Below are 16,001 nucleotides of genomic sequence, written 5' to 3'. Positions count from 1 at the left end.
ATGTAAGAAATACACATATTTTTCAAGTTACCAAGTCAGATGGATTCTTTGACTATCTCTGTGCTTCTCGGTGTGTTAGCAGAATGTTCTTTGCAAGCATTCCCACACAGACACAGAACTCAACTAAGAAGTTACAGATACACTTCAGAAATCCTAGCCAATCCTCATTCGAAAATGAGCCTTCGCCAGTGCCACCAGATACCAACGCCACTGCCAGGCATTCCAGCCAAGTGGCAACGCTACGGCATTAGTGCAGTCTCCAGCAGCGCACGTTCAGGTGTGAGTACATACTCAAGAGATGACATCAGACCGAAACTGCATCGTTTCACTGGAGAGAGAGCACACTTCACATCAGGGTTCTAGCAATAGCGCACACCAGGTACGAACGATTCCGCAATTCAAAGTACAACCCTAAACAGAATGTAAAAGTGTCCAGGGGTCCTTGGTCGTTCTAGAGGAGGCGGCATATTTTTCCCATCTTCAGAAGGCGTTTCCAGCCGTACCTTTAGTTTTCATGCATCAAGAAGAACCTGTTGGACGTCTCAGCTCCACCCCCTTCTCCCAGGGAAGGAAAAAAAGAGTCAGGGAGATCACAGCCCAGCACATCCACCTGTATCCACCAGCACACACGCCTACCGAGCAGGTGGCGCACAGGCAGGTTCCTGAAGGCGTTTCCCAAGGGCTCCCTAGCCCCACCCAACACGTATTGGCAGTTCAGGCAGCAGCAGCAGCTGATTCAGAAGGAGTTCCTGAGCAATCCTGACTTTCAGAGGTTTCACAACCGGCGGTTTCAGTCTCAGGAATTCCTGATGTGAAATTCCTGAGAAAGGACACGTCCTTTTGGAGAACAAAAAACATCCTCCCCACACACCACGTGCCTGGAAATTATTTCCATTCACACCCTGGATAGAAACAACATGCAATCTGGCTAGGAGCTGAGCCTCCCCAAGCAAATCCTGCTGTTGCAACAGAAGGGTTTTTCTTTTCTTTTCTTTTCTTTTCTAAAGGCAAAGCCGCAACACAACAGCCAGCCTCTTCCACCAAATCCAGGTTGTTAAAGCACACTGGTCTGGAGAAAGTTTCCAACTCTGCAAAAGCAACTTTAAGAGCTGGCTGCTGGGTGCTAAAGTGGCAGCAGGCAGAACGGGCAAAGGCGGCTGCAAGCCTCCCTCAGTCTGCTCGCTTAGGGGGTAAGCCCTACAACTTCCATCCAGGCCAGTTACACGCGGGGCCAGACTGCGATCCTAAGCACACTGACCTAGAGAGGAAAGCTCACTGGAGCTTCGGATCGTGGCCCGAGCATCTCGCTTGACCCGTGATCCCATCCCGCTCTCCCCACCCCCACCGGGCTCTGCAACATCTCTCGCCAGTGGACCAACCAGCTGTTCATCCAACAGGTGTGGGGGGGGGGAGGCGCTGCAGAGACTAAAGAAACCAGAAGCCTGAAAAGCGCAACTCAGTTGGGTCCAGCTCTCCCCACGCCCCTCAATTCCTGAACTAAGAAGAGGAATGGGGAGGGGGCATCCCGGTTTCCCCCATCCGCACGCACGTGGGAACGCATGGACCCGAGTGGTGGGAGAGGGAAGGGGCCGCCATGCGAACCGCCCCCTTTCCACCCGCATCGCTGAGAAGCTCTAGCCCCCGGCCGCCCACCCGGGTCGGAGGAAAAGCGGGACCCTTCCCCAAGACGGCACACTTTCCCGAGCCCCACGACAAAGCGGCCCACTTCTAACTAGGGGGAGGGGGTGGGGGGCAGGCGGGAGAGGCGCCCTCGAGGGCTCCCCCTCCCCGGAGCGCCGCGCGCGCCCCCCGGCCCGCCTCTTCTCCCCCGGGGCCTCCGGCCTGGCCGGGCCTGGCCTCCTCCCGGGCGAGGCGGGCAGCCGAGGCGGCGGCTGCTGGTGGTGCCGCTTACCTTGGTGGAAGCAGCGGCGGCGGCGGCTCGGGCAGACATCTTGTTTCCTTCCCGTCCCCGGAGGCGGCGGCGGCGGCGGCGGGAGGAGCGCGGCTCTCCCAGCTCGCTCCGGGTGAAAGTCCAGGGACCGGCGGCTGCTCCTGGCCGGCGGAGGGGAGGAGACCCGGGCGGGGGAGGGGGCGAGAGCGCACCGCCCTCCCCGCCAAACTTCTGCCGCCGCCGCTGCTGGGGCCGCCCTTCCTCCTCCTCCTCCTCCTCCTGATGCTCACGCGGCTGCCCAAACAAACATCGCCCAGGAAGGAGAAGAGGAGCAGGAGGAGCAGAAGCAGCACCAGCAGCTCCCCAGCCCGGGCAAGTTGGCTCCAAGTGCGCGCGGGCGGCGGAGCGGGGACGCCGGCTCAAGTCCGTGCGGGCTGCTGCGGCGGGGCGCCCCTGCTGCAAGAGGGGCCCCGGCGAGGAGGAGGCCCGCGATGGCCGCGGCCGGCTAGCTGCTCCTGCCGCTTCCCCCCTCGGCGGCGGCGGCTACATGCCTCCTTGCTGCTCCCCCTCGCCCAGCAGCAGCCGCCGCCGCAGCCACTGACATGCCCGGCTCCTTCTTGCTGGGAGTGCCCATCCGCTCTCCTCCCCGGAGGGGGAATGGCGCGCGGGGGGCGGGGGGCGCGCAGGGGAGAGAGAGCGCGCCCCGGCCAGCCGATTCAGCCCAGCTCCTTCGCCCGCCGCCGCTTGCAAGCTCCGCTGGCCTGGCGAGGAGCGCGCCGAGCCGCCGGAGAGGGGAGGAGGAGGAGGAGGAAGAGGATGGCGACGAGCCGGCTTCGGTGCGGGGCGCGCGGCTTGGCGCCGGCTCCCCCTCGCCTGGCCCGCGCTTTGGTTCGGGCTGCAGACCCTGGCGGCGGTGACTGGGGCACCGAGTTTCCAGGCCGGCGCGAGCCTATCAGGCCGAGGCAGGCGGGCGGGCGGGAGAGGCGCCCAGCTGCTGCCTGCGAGGCAGGGGCCGGAGGAGGAGGAGGAGGGCAGGGAGGCTGGAGCCGCGAGCAGCAGGGACGCGCCACCCGGCCGCCGGAGGAGCTCCGTCGCTGCCCGGGCGGCGGCGGCGGCTGCTTGCAAACTTGGCGGGCGGATCCTCCAGCCAAGGGCAACGATGAGCCTTGGCTTGCCTCTCCCCCGAAGCACCCCAGAGCGCGCGCACGCTTCTTGCATGGTCGCGGCCCCTTGGCCCCCGGGATGCCTTTGCCTGCAACCCGAAAAGTCCCTAACTTGGTGGAGGAGCCCCCTAACCCCAGCAGCGGGAGGGGCCTGCTTACACAGCCGCGGGACATGATGGGGCCCCTACGACGGAGTGGATGGGTTTATCCGAGAACCCCTGGGCTCCAGCAACACCCCTCCCTGTTTTCTTATTCCTCTCCCTCCCTCCAAGGGCTGCCAGGGAGAGCCTAGACCCCCTTTCCCCTAGCTACAGCCTGCCCTGGCCCGAGTCACACCAGGTGGTCAACACGCCTACAGTCTGTTCTCTCATTCACAGCAGTAGGCGTCCTAGCTGCCCCCTGCATTTGAGGGGCCTGTTCTTCGGTTCACTTTGAAAATGAACAGATAGGAAGCATCCTTGTGTGCAGCATGACATGAGAGGCAAGGCAAACGGCTGCAGCCCTAGGTACACCTGCTTGGGAGTAAGGCCCAATGAACGTGGTGAGAGGCTGGCATGCAGAGCTCTGGCACAAAATGGGATGTCCCATGCTTGCACAGGAGACTGCAGTTGGACTACAGCTCCCATCAACCCCACCGTGGCAGTAGTTCAGCAACAGTTTGGGGGAGCCTCAGGTTGGTCACCCCTTCACCCCTGTGCTAGCAGATCTAGATTGTGAGCCCTTTGGGGACAGGAGGCCCTCTTATTCATGTATTATTTATTTTTCTGTGTAAAGCACTTTGGGAACTTTGGTGGAAGGGCGGTATATAGATATTTGTTGTAGCAATCAGTACAGTGCAAGCTATATAATATCACCATCAACTTCATGTCACTTTGATGCCAGACAGGGATGTTTCCCTGAAAGTAAGACCTACCCCGAAAGTAAGACCTAGCAGTAATTTCTGATGTACCGCTAATTGCCCTAGTGCATTTTGGGGGGCTAAAATTAATATAAGACACTGTCTTATTTTCGGGGGAACACGGTAGTAACTTTTGAAAGCAATTTGTACAAAGGAAACTTTTCAGTGTGGGTGGGGAGAAAATAACATTGCCAGGGAACTAGAGAGCCTGTCTCCTCCAAGAACCCTTGTGCTTACAGGGTTCCCCACGAATGTACAGAATCCAGGCTTGCCCTCTTGCTTCTCTTTCTGACCTGGAGATTGACTGGCCTGTCCACAGTTTACCAAGTTAAGGGGGCAGGGTATTTGCTTGAGCTTCATGGGGCTTTGCTTTTCTTCTCTGAGAGGCTGAGATTGGGTTGCAACATGGACATTTGGCACAACCAACAGATCAGAGAAGAGCTGCTGTGTTGTTCCTCATAGCACACCACTGAAATTGTTGATTTCAAGGCAAAATCTTTGTGGTGCCTGAACATCTGCACTTTAAAACAGCATCATTAGGAATAATGGCTCACCTCTAAAGAAAACTTTCAACAGTTTCCTGCTCATGTGGAGCTGGTATTCTTTCAGCAAGGAGAGTACTGGAAATAATATTTTAAAAATTCCTGACACACACCAACCAAGTGACAGGACTTACCACACCAATGTGGTAGGGTTGTTGTTTTTCCTATTTAGTTGCACCACCCACAGTCTTGCAAGTTGCAAAAAATGCAGCTTACTATATTTCAAGCTCTGGGGCGTTTATAATTTTGGGCCTAGACACAGCCCTAAAGAGAGCCAGCGTGGTGTAGTGGTTAGAGTGCTGGACTAGGACTGGGGAGACCCGAGTTCCAATCCCCATTCAGCCATGAGACTTGCTGGGTGACTCTGGGCCAGTCACTTCTCTCTCAGCCTAACCTACTTCACAGGGTTGTTGTGAGGAGAAACCTAAGGATGTAGTACACCGCTCTGGGCTCCTTGGCAGAAGAGCGGGATATAAAATATAGAATAAATAAAGGGTTTGCAAGGCTCTTTTTTCATGATGACCTCGTGGACAGATGTACTAGCTGGAGCAGGCCTTCCATGGCATCCTGGTATTTCCTACTGGCAAAGCTGAGGACCCACATCGCTAGCCCAGAACAGCTGGCTCTTCAAGCATTTTGTAAGGTGGGGATGGGATCAGAAGCTGAATAGTAGGAAGGAGACCATTTCTCTTTGAAGTGCAAATGAGACAGTCACCAGGTTGAGATAACATCTGCATGCAGCCAGGGGGCCTACAGAATTCCAGGCCTTGGAAACCAACCATCTTATCTTCAATTGCTGCAATGTTTTAACTTTTTCTGCTGTCATTTATTTTGACTAGTGTTTTAATTTTTTCTGTTATTTATTTTAACGAATGTTTTAACTTTTCTGTTGTCATTTGTTTTGTTTTGTTGTAAACCGCCCTGAGACTTAAGTTTTGGGCGGTATAAAAAATATTAAATAAATACATTAATAAATTCAAATGAGCTGCTCTGTAATAACCAGCCAGAGTAAAGAGTGCAGGGTGGGCATAGTGTGGTCAGAGAAGCTGAAGCATCCCAAGCTGCAATGGGCACACAGGGCCAGCAGCCCAGACAGCTGGGGTCCCTAGCTACTGTTGGACTATAATGGCCATCACATCCCTTCAGCTGTTGTAGTGGGGGATGATGGGAGTTGTAGTCCATCAACATCTGGGGGCCCAAGGTTAGGAATCCCTGGTCTCAAGGGCTGTCTGTGAACTTCTCTTCCCTCTTTTCAGCATTTCCTTCGCAACAACTTTCCAAATTGTTTTTGTCTTGAAATCTGTTAAAGTTATCCCTTTTTTAAAAAATGCTACTTCCTCCCTAGTTGCAAAAGACACTAATTAAAACCACCACACTTATATCACTTTAGATCCTTCAACCACTCGGGTGACCTGGTTCAAACATTTTCTGGGCCACCACTCCAATCCACGTGGCCTCTCCCCTCCACCAGGCTGTAAGAGAATGAATGGGTGAGATGGGCACTCCTTATAGCACTCCCTGTTAAAACCAGCATTTCTCCATCTCTGTCTGTTTTTAAAAGGACCCTTAAAATGCACCTGTTTTCTCGGGCTTTTAATTAACTTTAATTGGTTTCATATAATTGTTTTGTTTTATCCTGTTTTTATTTGTTGTATTTTAACTTATGTACACCACCTAGGTATGCACATGTCAGGCGGTACAGAAATATGATGGATAGATGGATGGATAGATAGATAATGTGCAAGCTTTCTTTTGTGTGTGGGAGAAAAATCACTCAGCTCATTTCTCTGCTTTTCTTAGCCCTTGCATGGAGAGGTTGCACCTTCTGTTATTTTAGTGGTACCCTTCCCCCCAACACACACTACAAAAAAGGCCCAGCCAGCTGGGTCTGAGCCAGGCTCATATCCCAGTTGCTGTGTCCCAAACATTGCTTCCATGAAGTAAGTGTCAGATAATGACCGACCTCAACTTCCTTGCAGGACAGGTATCAGGCCAGAACCCCCGTCTCCTTACTTCCCCCATAAAACCTCATATGGCTTGACATTCCCGGTACACACAGTGTAATGTAGCTCCTTCCTTACGACATCTCCAATAGTTGGAACTAGACTTCATTCTCTGCCATTCCCATCCGTGGCAAACAAGTCCCTCCTTTCTTTAAACGGGACTCATGCTGGAAGGTTTCCTAGTGGATGACGCCCCATGGTGATCTGTGAAAAATAAGACTTTGCATTTGTATAGCACTTTGTGTGTGCGGAAAGCACTCTGCGGGTCTTGAGGCTATTCCAGATCTGGGTTAGGCTGGGCATGAGAGCCGCTGGGATCGGGCCCAAACTGGCTCTTAGCCAGGGTTCAGGGCTCAAGCGAGCCCTTCACCTGGGCTCCGGGTCTGTGTGTTCGCTGTGGCTGTGTTTAGCCCCAGCGGAGGCAGAGAAGGCGGCTAGAGGGCCCATCTCCTAGGGGAATCCCCCAATGTGTTACGCAGTGAGTCCTGGCCTCCGGAGTTGCGTGCTGCGGCACGCAGCGCAGATTGTCTGGGAACACGGCCTGCACTCCCAGCACTCGTCGGCGGAGAAGCTGCCCTTTCGTGTGAACAACCCTGTTACCTTGATGTGATCTTTACAACAGCCCTGGAAGAGAAGGACGTGCTCCCATGTTACAGCTAGGGATGTGCACAGAACCGGCAGGGGCCGGGCCGGAGGTGGGGGTAGGACAACTTTAAGGGCGGGGGAGGGGTGCACTTCCCCCCCTGCTCTCCCCCCCCCGCAGCACTTCATTTGTAAATGGGGCACCAGGGAGTCCACACACGCACCCGGCACTTCCGGCCAAGGAGGGAACAGGGTGGCAGGGAGGTATGCTGCCGCCCCAACGGACTCTTGATAAACAGAGTGCTGTGGGGAGGGGAGGGGAGGGAAGGGGAAGTGCACCCTCCCCTGCCCTTAAAGTTGCCTCCCCGCCACTGCCTTCGAGCCTCCGAACCACCTGTTCAGAGGCCCGTAAAAGGTGCTCCGAACAGGTTCATGCACATCCCTAATTACAGCCAGGGGCTTCCCTAAAGCCCCCTAGTGAGTTCATAGCAGAGGTGAACCTTGAACCTGGGAATTCTTGCTTTGTAGCTCAGCCTCAGTCTCTTCCCTGCTATGCTGCACTCACTCTTGGTAAGCACATGTCCATTCAGACTCCTATTTAGGGACCAAAGTTTTTGTTTCTCAGACTGAAGCTTGCCACGATACCCCTCAAACAAAGCACGAATTCAACTCCCATCATATGGGGGAATTCTGCATTTGATGTTAAGGCATTGCATTTTTAAGAAGCATTTGAAAACCCACCCTTTCACCCAAGCCTTTTCTGTTCTTTAAAAATTCTAAGGTTTTAATTTGTGGCTGGTTTTTAAATTGTTAAACTCTTTTAAGTTTTTGTATATATTTTAACTTGTTTTATACTATTGTTAACCGCCCAGAGACGAAAGCTTGGGGCGGTGTACAAATGTAATAAACAAACAAACAAACAAACAAATAAACAAATTTGCATTTATATACCTGGGGCCCTTCTTGATGCATCTCATTTGAAGGAACGCACTGCAGGACCAGTCCTAGACCCTTTAGTCAAGTGCCTGGGGTGGAAACATCGAAAGGCCTCCCTCTCCCACTAAACGAGATCGTGTACAATCCATGGGGAAGCTCTACTGCACAAGCCCTATTGGAATGAACAGGATGGGGGTTGTGTAGCAGAAACTTCCCAGGAGGCTGTGCCCCGTCTCACACACCTTCACAGCACCCCAAATCCATGGCATGGCTGGACTTCCTCTGGCAGTCCTTGTCTGAAAGCATTGTGGGCCTTTTGGAAGAACACCCAAATCCCCAAGAACACTGAACCGCACAGATGCCAGGGTATACTGAAACAATGGCAATGTTTTGTTTTGTTTCTGCCGTTTTGACTTCCAGCCCTGCTGGAATGAACAGGAAGGAAAGGGCTGGGGCTACAAACAGGAAATCTGCCTCTGAATCAAGAAAATGCAAGAGGTCACAAGCTGTAAAGGTTCCCAGAAATCTCTTGTTTTCCAGGACTGTGTGCTGCCTAAAGAGATCACCCCCCCCTTTTAACCCAACACAGCTGTATGTTTGTTTGTGTATATATCAATATCAAAAGCAGAGTCACATACAGTCCAATCATTCCTATATACCAAGGTCAGTTCTTATATTTACAGAGGAAGGACAAAATCCCAGACTCTGGGAGACTTATCCAAAGACTAAGAGAAAGAAGAAGGTCTTCAGCTTAAGCGGGAAACCATACAAATCTCATGTGGAAGGAAGTCCCAAAGAGTGGGGGCAACTACAGAAAAAGCTACCCCCCACATGGCCTTAAGATATGCTTCTAAAGGTGTTGGAACTCATGGAAGGGCTTCTCTTAACTGTTCTTATAGGGTGGGAAGATTCATATGGGAGAAGACAGTCATTTGAGTACCTTAGGGCTAGACTATGTAGGATTTTAAAGGTCAACCAGGACTTTGATCACACCCATAAACACATTGGTGGCCAATGCAGCTACACTTCAACATGCTGAGAATCCTGTACCAGCTGGGATTTTTGCAGCTGCATTTTGCACCAGTTGCAGCTTCCTAGTCTTCAGTGGTAGCCCTATGCAGAGTGTGAACTTGGGCCCAGATCCTTTCTACAACTCTAGGGCTCAGCTCTAGACACGTGATCAGAGAGGATAGCACCTAGAGCTGAACCCTAAAGTTGTTGAAAGGATCTGGGCCTAAATTCACACTCTACATGGGCTTGCCCTTTGAGCATGCACAGAGTGCCTTTCCCTCACTGTTGAGGAACCACAGCCAGCTCACAAACAGGAAGAAAGCTAGTTAGAAGTAGCTCCCAACCGTTTCCCTTCTTAGAAATGAAGCCAGTGTCGTACAGATCCCACAGCTGCATTATGTTCCAGCTTTGTTTCTTATTTATTCCTGATATATTTTTCTTAACAAATTTTAACTTGGGTTGAAGTTTCAAATGCTCCTCAGTGTACTGTGACCCCTTTCCCCACCCCACATCAGCACCACAACATTACAGCCAGTACGACACTTAGCTATTGTATTCACGAACAATTCTATCGCTTTAGAAAGTTCAACCTAATCATATTGAGTTTCTCAGCATCATGTTCCAGTTTTTGATATTTGATATGGACATTTACAAAGCGACTTGATATGGGATCCAATAGAGAATTGTTGTGGAAAACCGATGGTAGGGGGAGGGAAATGGGGCAGTACCCAATGCCAAGGCAAGGAGAGAAGAGACCTCAAAGGCATGCAGAGGATGGTTTGCCAGTCAGGGGACAACTCACTCAATTAGTCCAAAGGATAATCCAAATGGCCTTCCATGTTATCTCACAGGAGCTTAGCAAGCAGAGTGGCTGCAGAGCAAATGATGCATGTTTACTCACGGGAAGCATGAGCCATATGCACTCTGACATTTGGGTTTCCTCTGAATTAATTATGTCAGTTGCCCCTTTGGAGTAGGAATGAGACTTAATGCAGGGGTTCTCAAACTTGGGTCTCCAGATGTTGTTGGACTACAACTCCCATTATTCCCAGCCACAATGGCCAGACAGAAGGCCAGTTCACTCAATAACAAACAGAGCAGGACAAGAGTCCCACCCTAGTTCGGGAGCTGTGTGTGCTCCCATTTTCTGCTTGTGTGTGAGTAAAGCACAAGCTGGAGGCACCGACAGTGATTGTCTGTTAAGTGGCAGCTCCGTCCGACCCAGAAGCTGCACCCAGCTGCTGAATGAGGCAGGAGTCCCATTCTAGGGAGGCTAGGCTCCCTCGTACCCAGTGGCAGCCTAGCAGACAAGCACTGCGGACACCTCCAGCCTTGGTTTTTACTTGCACATGATCAGAAAACATGAAGACGCACAGCTCCCAAACTAGACAAGACTCCTACCCTACTCATTATTGTGTGGTCTCCAATGTTTCTGGTGGGGGAATTTATCCCCTGCCTTTGGCCATTGTGGCTGGGGATGATGGGAGTTGTAGTCCGGCAACATCTGGGGACCCAAGGAGAACCCCTTGGATTCTCATTGGATTCTGCTGATCAGTGACATGGCTTGTACCTTTGCAGTCTCCTCTCTCTTTGTTTTTGATAACTGATTCTGGAAAGACTGGAGAGAAGGAAATGGAGCTCAGTAAAAATTGTGTGGCGGTGGACCCATTTGTGTTTGAATTTGTAAACACACACAAGGATCTGTTCATAAGCACCACAGCTACAAATGACGCTAACAGACACCTTGAGCTGAGCTTGATTTGAGTCTAGTTAGGTGTGTGGATGGAAAATTGCTTGAGCATCTGATGTATTCCATTGTGAGTTCATGTAAAAGAGGCAGGATGTAGATATAACAATAGGGTGTAAATGTCATAAAAATAAAAATAAATTATAGCAGTGACCCTCCTTTTTTGCGCCTGTTAATAGAGTGGCTTTAGCCAAGAAGAACTTAGCTCCATATATAGTATTCTTTTGGATTGATTAATTCCTCCTTCCTGCTGATTGAAATACTGATTGTGATACATGTAACCATGTGATTTTAATATAACATCAGTAGTATTAAGCTACACTATTTAGCTGCTGCATACAGAAGTCCTAGAGATGGAAGGAACCAACTTTGGTGGTCCACAGAGACTTTCCTTCTAAAAACTGTGTCAAAAGCTGGCTTTTTAGTATAGCTTTTTGATCTTCTGCTTGTCTACTGTTACACATCAAGAGAATTACAGGACAGCAACAGGGAAGGAAATGCAATGGTTTGGAAAAGAGCTAGCATCTTTGCTGATTGTTTCAGCTGCTCTGGGGAAGGAGGAAATCTCATTATAGCCTCATTGTTGGCAGACTTCTTTAATTTTTTGCTTGTGGATGCAACAGGAATTAAAATTAATATTTAAACCCTGGTTAATATTAATGGTGGCTATTATAAGTTTAATCAGTTTTTAGGATGTGGGCTGGTTGTTCATCTGAATGAGGGGCCATGGTTCGGTAGAATATATGCTTTCCACGCAAAAGATCCTGGGCTCAATGCCAGCATCTCCAACTAAAAGCCTTCCAGGCAGCAGGTCTGGGTAATAGTTCCCCAAAAATATCCCAGAGAACCACCTCCACCCAGAGCAGACAATACTGGACCAGGTGGATCAATAGTATGACTCTCCAAAAAGCAGATTCATATGTATCTCTTATATCTATTCCTGAAAGAGCCAGAGTTGTTACAATCTTTATGGACACATAACTGGTGAACTGCAGGTGAGAGGGTGGCACTAGCAGATGCAGGGTAACCCGCAGATACGTGGGCTTCTCAAAAATCTGACAAACAAGAATAAAAACTTAAGGGGGCAACCTATCCACCCCCAAAACTGCCCTAATGTTACTCAGTGGAGTAGAATGTTCACGGACTTAAAGGGCACTTGTGGGCAGAACAAATGGGACTCAGTGGTGCAAGCAGGGAAGAAGGGCTTGGACAAAGAGAGTGGGAAGTTTATCAGCTTACAGAACCTTCCCTCAAGACAGTCACAACCTGACTGAGGGGGAAAGGTGGCAAAAAATTTCACCATGCTACAGGTTTGGGTATCACATGCACACAAGGGATGCACTGCAACATTTTGTGGCAGGCCCATACTTTCTATTTTAGTTCTCCAATGAGATGAATGCGCTTTGGAAAGTGACCTTAACCTTAATGTTCTGCATTTATGTAGGATGTCACATTTATGGTCATAACAATCTTCACGACAGCCCTGAAAGGGAGGCTGGTATTATTGTCTCCATAACCTAAAGGCGCTTACTGAAACTATTCACACGATTGATCAAAACTGGGCTACCGGTGGCCAACCTGGATTTGATCAACCGTGGGAACCACTGGGCTCGCAGGTACGCCTGGTGGTTCCCTGGCAGCAACAACCCCTAGCCTAGCCTAACCTAACCTAACCACCCCTCCCCTTAAACAAGGTTAACAGAATGAGCGCTCCAATAACCTCATTTTTTCCGATCGTGTGTCAGCCGCGGCTGGCACACTCAGGGTGGGGGGAGAGGGGAGGGGGCACTCCAGAATGCACTGAGCACTTGTGCGGTGCCTACCTGGGGTTGGGGGTCCGGGGGGCCATGTGGCAGTGCTCCCCTCCTCCTGATCCCTGGAGCTCCCGACAGAGCTGCGGCCGGGCGTGGGATCACCTGACTGGAGCAGTCGCTCGTCTGGGTGGCTGATCCAGCTGCCCAGCAACCAGCAACTGCGCATGTGCGGGGAGAGCGGGCTAAACCCACCCTCCCCGCACTGACCCTCCTGGCGCTTCACACCAATTGTGTGAAGCGCCTCACTATGTTCACAGAAGAGGTAAGATCTGAATCAGTAGTCTTCCAGACCACAGCTCGTATCATTTATTTATTAAAATATTTGTCCCCAGTCTCAATGGTCTGCATACTGTTAGACTAGAGGGAAGTTTAGTTTCCATGTCATTCTCCGTAATAAATGTTTAAAAAATATAATAAACAGTTCATTGCAAACTATTTATCTGACCCACTTGTGTGTTGAAAAGACCCCCAAGGCAGCAAATAATTCACTTTAAAACAATAAAAATTAAAACAGAGTTTAACCTTACACATACACACAACTCACCAGAACACATTACAACTCTGGAGGAAAAAAACTGAGCCAGCTTTCTGCTGAGACAACACCTATAGCACAAAATCACTGCCAGGCAGGCCTTCCTGCAAACAGTCTACAAGAGACCCAGAGCGGTGTGCACCCAGGTAATTTTGGAGCCTGGACCTAAAGGCCTTTGGAGCCTTCCCACCCCCAATGAAGCAAGATCATCCCTCTACAAAACAGGTATATTTATGCATTAGCAGAAACATTTCAACATGCAACTTAACGTATTCCCATCCCACATATTTCTTTCCCCACTACCCCCTCTGTCTTTAAAGCAGAGGCCATACTCGGCCATCTGGTACAGGTCTCAGTCATGTTCAGCCGCCTGGCACAGTGTGGTCCAGCGGTGTGGCACGGCAACCACACCATCTAGGACAGAAGAGGATTTGGGGGCCCTAGGTGGTGTAGAGGCCCTGGACATCAGCCCACTGCTGTATTAACCCCAGGTGCACCCGCTGGTCATTCGCCCAGTTCCCCAGCCCTGGAAAGGCATGGCCCTTGCTGAGAAAGACTTCCCATCTCAAAGGGTTTAGAACAGCTTTCGTCTGCAAACTGTCAGCATGGCATCTTCCTCCACTCTGCTTCCAGCAAAAGTATGCAGGCGAATGCAGAAATACTTTTTTTCATTTTTAGCCTACTTTCCTTATGGAAAGAAAGCTTATGAGATCACCCAGCATTCTCTCTCTGTGTGTCTCTGTGTGGGTCCTCCTCCCCCTCCCCCATCAACTTCGCAATGCTTGGACCAACATGAACCAAACTGGGTACAGTTGTAGGGACACCTCAACGGTGTAGTTTGTAATGATGTCATCCATCCCGATTCAAGATGGTGGACATATGAACATTTGAGGAGCAAGTAGGCTGACTTGTGAATTGCTTAGTCGATTTGGACCAAATGTTTGTTTGTTTGTTTGTTTATTACATTTATATCCCGCTCTTCCTCTAAGGAGCCCAGAGCAGTGTACTATATACTTAAGTTTCTCCTCACAACAACCCTGTGAAGTAGGTTAGGCTGAGAGAGATGTGACTGGCCCAGAGTCACCCAGCTAGTATTATGGCTGAATAGGGATTTGAACTCGGGTCTCCCCGGTCCTAGTCCAGCACTCTAACCACTACACCACGCTGAAATAGTGAAAGGAAAGTAGGCAAATTAGTTCTTACCGGAACTTCTTGTATTAAGGCCTTGCAATGTATTCCTTGTTTATCTGATTGATTGATTGATTTCATTTCTATACTGCCCTTCCAAAAATGGCTCAGGGCAGTTTATTTTGGACTTCTTAACCTTGGATCCCAGATATTGTTGGATTACAATTTCCATCAGCCCCCAAGCACAATAGCTAAATACGATTGTAGCAGACAAGATGGGAGTTGTAGTCAACTATATCCAGGGACCCAAGTTCCGGAATCCCTGTACTATAAGCACTGTGCAGCATCAACTCTCTAGTTTGCTGTAGAAATCTGCAGAAAAACCATCTCTCAAAATGAAACGTTCTTTCTAAAGGCCAATTCTTTTTCAAAATGATGCCTACACGACTATTATTTTGAAAAAGAATCACCCTTTAGAAAGATCCCGTTCTAACAATGATTGAGAATTTCTACCCTTCTTTGAGCAATGTTGGAGATGGAGTTCCAGTGCATTAAACTTTTCTACTAACTATCCTAATGACCACTAGGGGCACTGAGAGTAGAGGTAGCTAGTAAGGGTCTGCTTTACCTGTCCCTGCTTTCCTCTACTCTATGAATAGGGCCGGACTGGGGGCACTGAGAGGGCGGTGGAATGTATGCAGGGAGGGCACCGGGTTAAATCAATCAATTTAGTTAAAGACTCTACAGTGATCTCCATGCATGTTACTTAAATAGCTGCAACTTTCATACCTGCAGTGCTCAAACTATATGAGGCCAAGCCGCTGGCACAATTACTATATGGTGCCCACCCAGGATCCCCCTCCAATCTTGCCACACTGGAACGTATCCAATCTAAAAACCTATGAGCGACCGTACAAGTGCCTTGCTGTGTCTCCGAAGCCACTCTAGGTTTGGAAACTGGTCTGATAAAAGTTGAGGCCAAAGTTTGAACGACTCTTCTCAACGACTGGCTCAGGCTAGCTCTTTGCCCATGGGGCCTGGACCTGCTAACCCAGCAGGACAATTTCCAGTCCTCTTGGAAATGGGCAGTCTACAACAAAGTGGCACTACTGGGCTTCTCCCTGTCCCTCTTGCTTGCTATGAGCTGGAACAAGGTGAAAACGGCCATCAAGCAGAGGATCTTGGACACGGAACATCAGGCGGATCTAAGTAGGGCTTCCTGGCCTCGGATAGTCTCAGATTCACTGTCTCCCTCTCTGCATATTTGACACAATTGGAAATACCAATCTACGGAAGGGTGTTCACCCTTGCCCATTGTCATGCCCTTCCCTCCACCGTGCTGGAAGGAAAATACAGGAAGATCCCATTCACAGAAAGGCTTTGCCCCTGTGACTCTGGGGAGGTGGAAACCACAGATCATGCACTCCACTCTTGTTCCTTTTATAAAGACAGATGAGACAAGCTCATACTAGCTCTGCTTCTCAGATACCCTGGTCGCCCTAGTCAAGATTACACCAAGATGCTGCCTCGGATGAAAATCAGACCTCCACATACATTGCTGCCAGGTTCTGCGTGGTAGCGTGCAAGATCCGCTGGACCCTGACTGCCAGCCCATAATCCGTGTAGCAGATTTTTAACTACTGTTTTACTATTTACTATTTTACTATTTTAACTACTATTTCGATAGTTTTACTTCACATTTTATCTATTTTGCCTTATATTTTACTTTTTAGATGCTTTTACTTTTATAAATA

At 50.0% G+C, this 16,001-nt stretch overlaps 1 protein-coding gene across 24 annotated transcripts in view; it reads right to left on the bottom strand.

The window, feature by feature from the left end:
* Nucleotides 1-16,001, bottom strand: part of TJP1 (tight junction protein 1) — a 344,987-nt gene that overhangs the window by 136,549 nt on the left and 192,437 nt on the right. Inside the window, exon 1 of one of the 24 annotated variants that reach the window (XM_053271922.1) lies at nt 1,913-2,789. The exons of 21 other annotated variants lie outside the window; for them this stretch is intronic. In XM_053271922.1, the coding sequence (XP_053127897.1) occupies nt 1,913-1,951 (39 nt within the window). In that variant the 5' untranslated portion in view covers nt 1,952-2,789. Of the gene's footprint in view, nt 1-31; nt 240-503; nt 522-1,912; nt 2,790-16,001 lie in introns of those variants that run through there. 2 more of the 24 variants (XM_053271923.1, XM_053271924.1) reach the window with 2 other exon arrangements.

Source organism: Hemicordylus capensis, chromosome 10 (genome assembly GCF_027244095.1).
Source record: "Hemicordylus capensis ecotype Gifberg chromosome 10, rHemCap1.1.pri, whole genome shotgun sequence".
NCBI lineage: Eukaryota > Metazoa > Chordata > Lepidosauria > Squamata > Cordylidae > Hemicordylus > Hemicordylus capensis.
The sequence above is the reverse complement of the archived record's forward strand: the minus strand, read 5'-3'. Positions and strand labels throughout refer to the sequence as shown.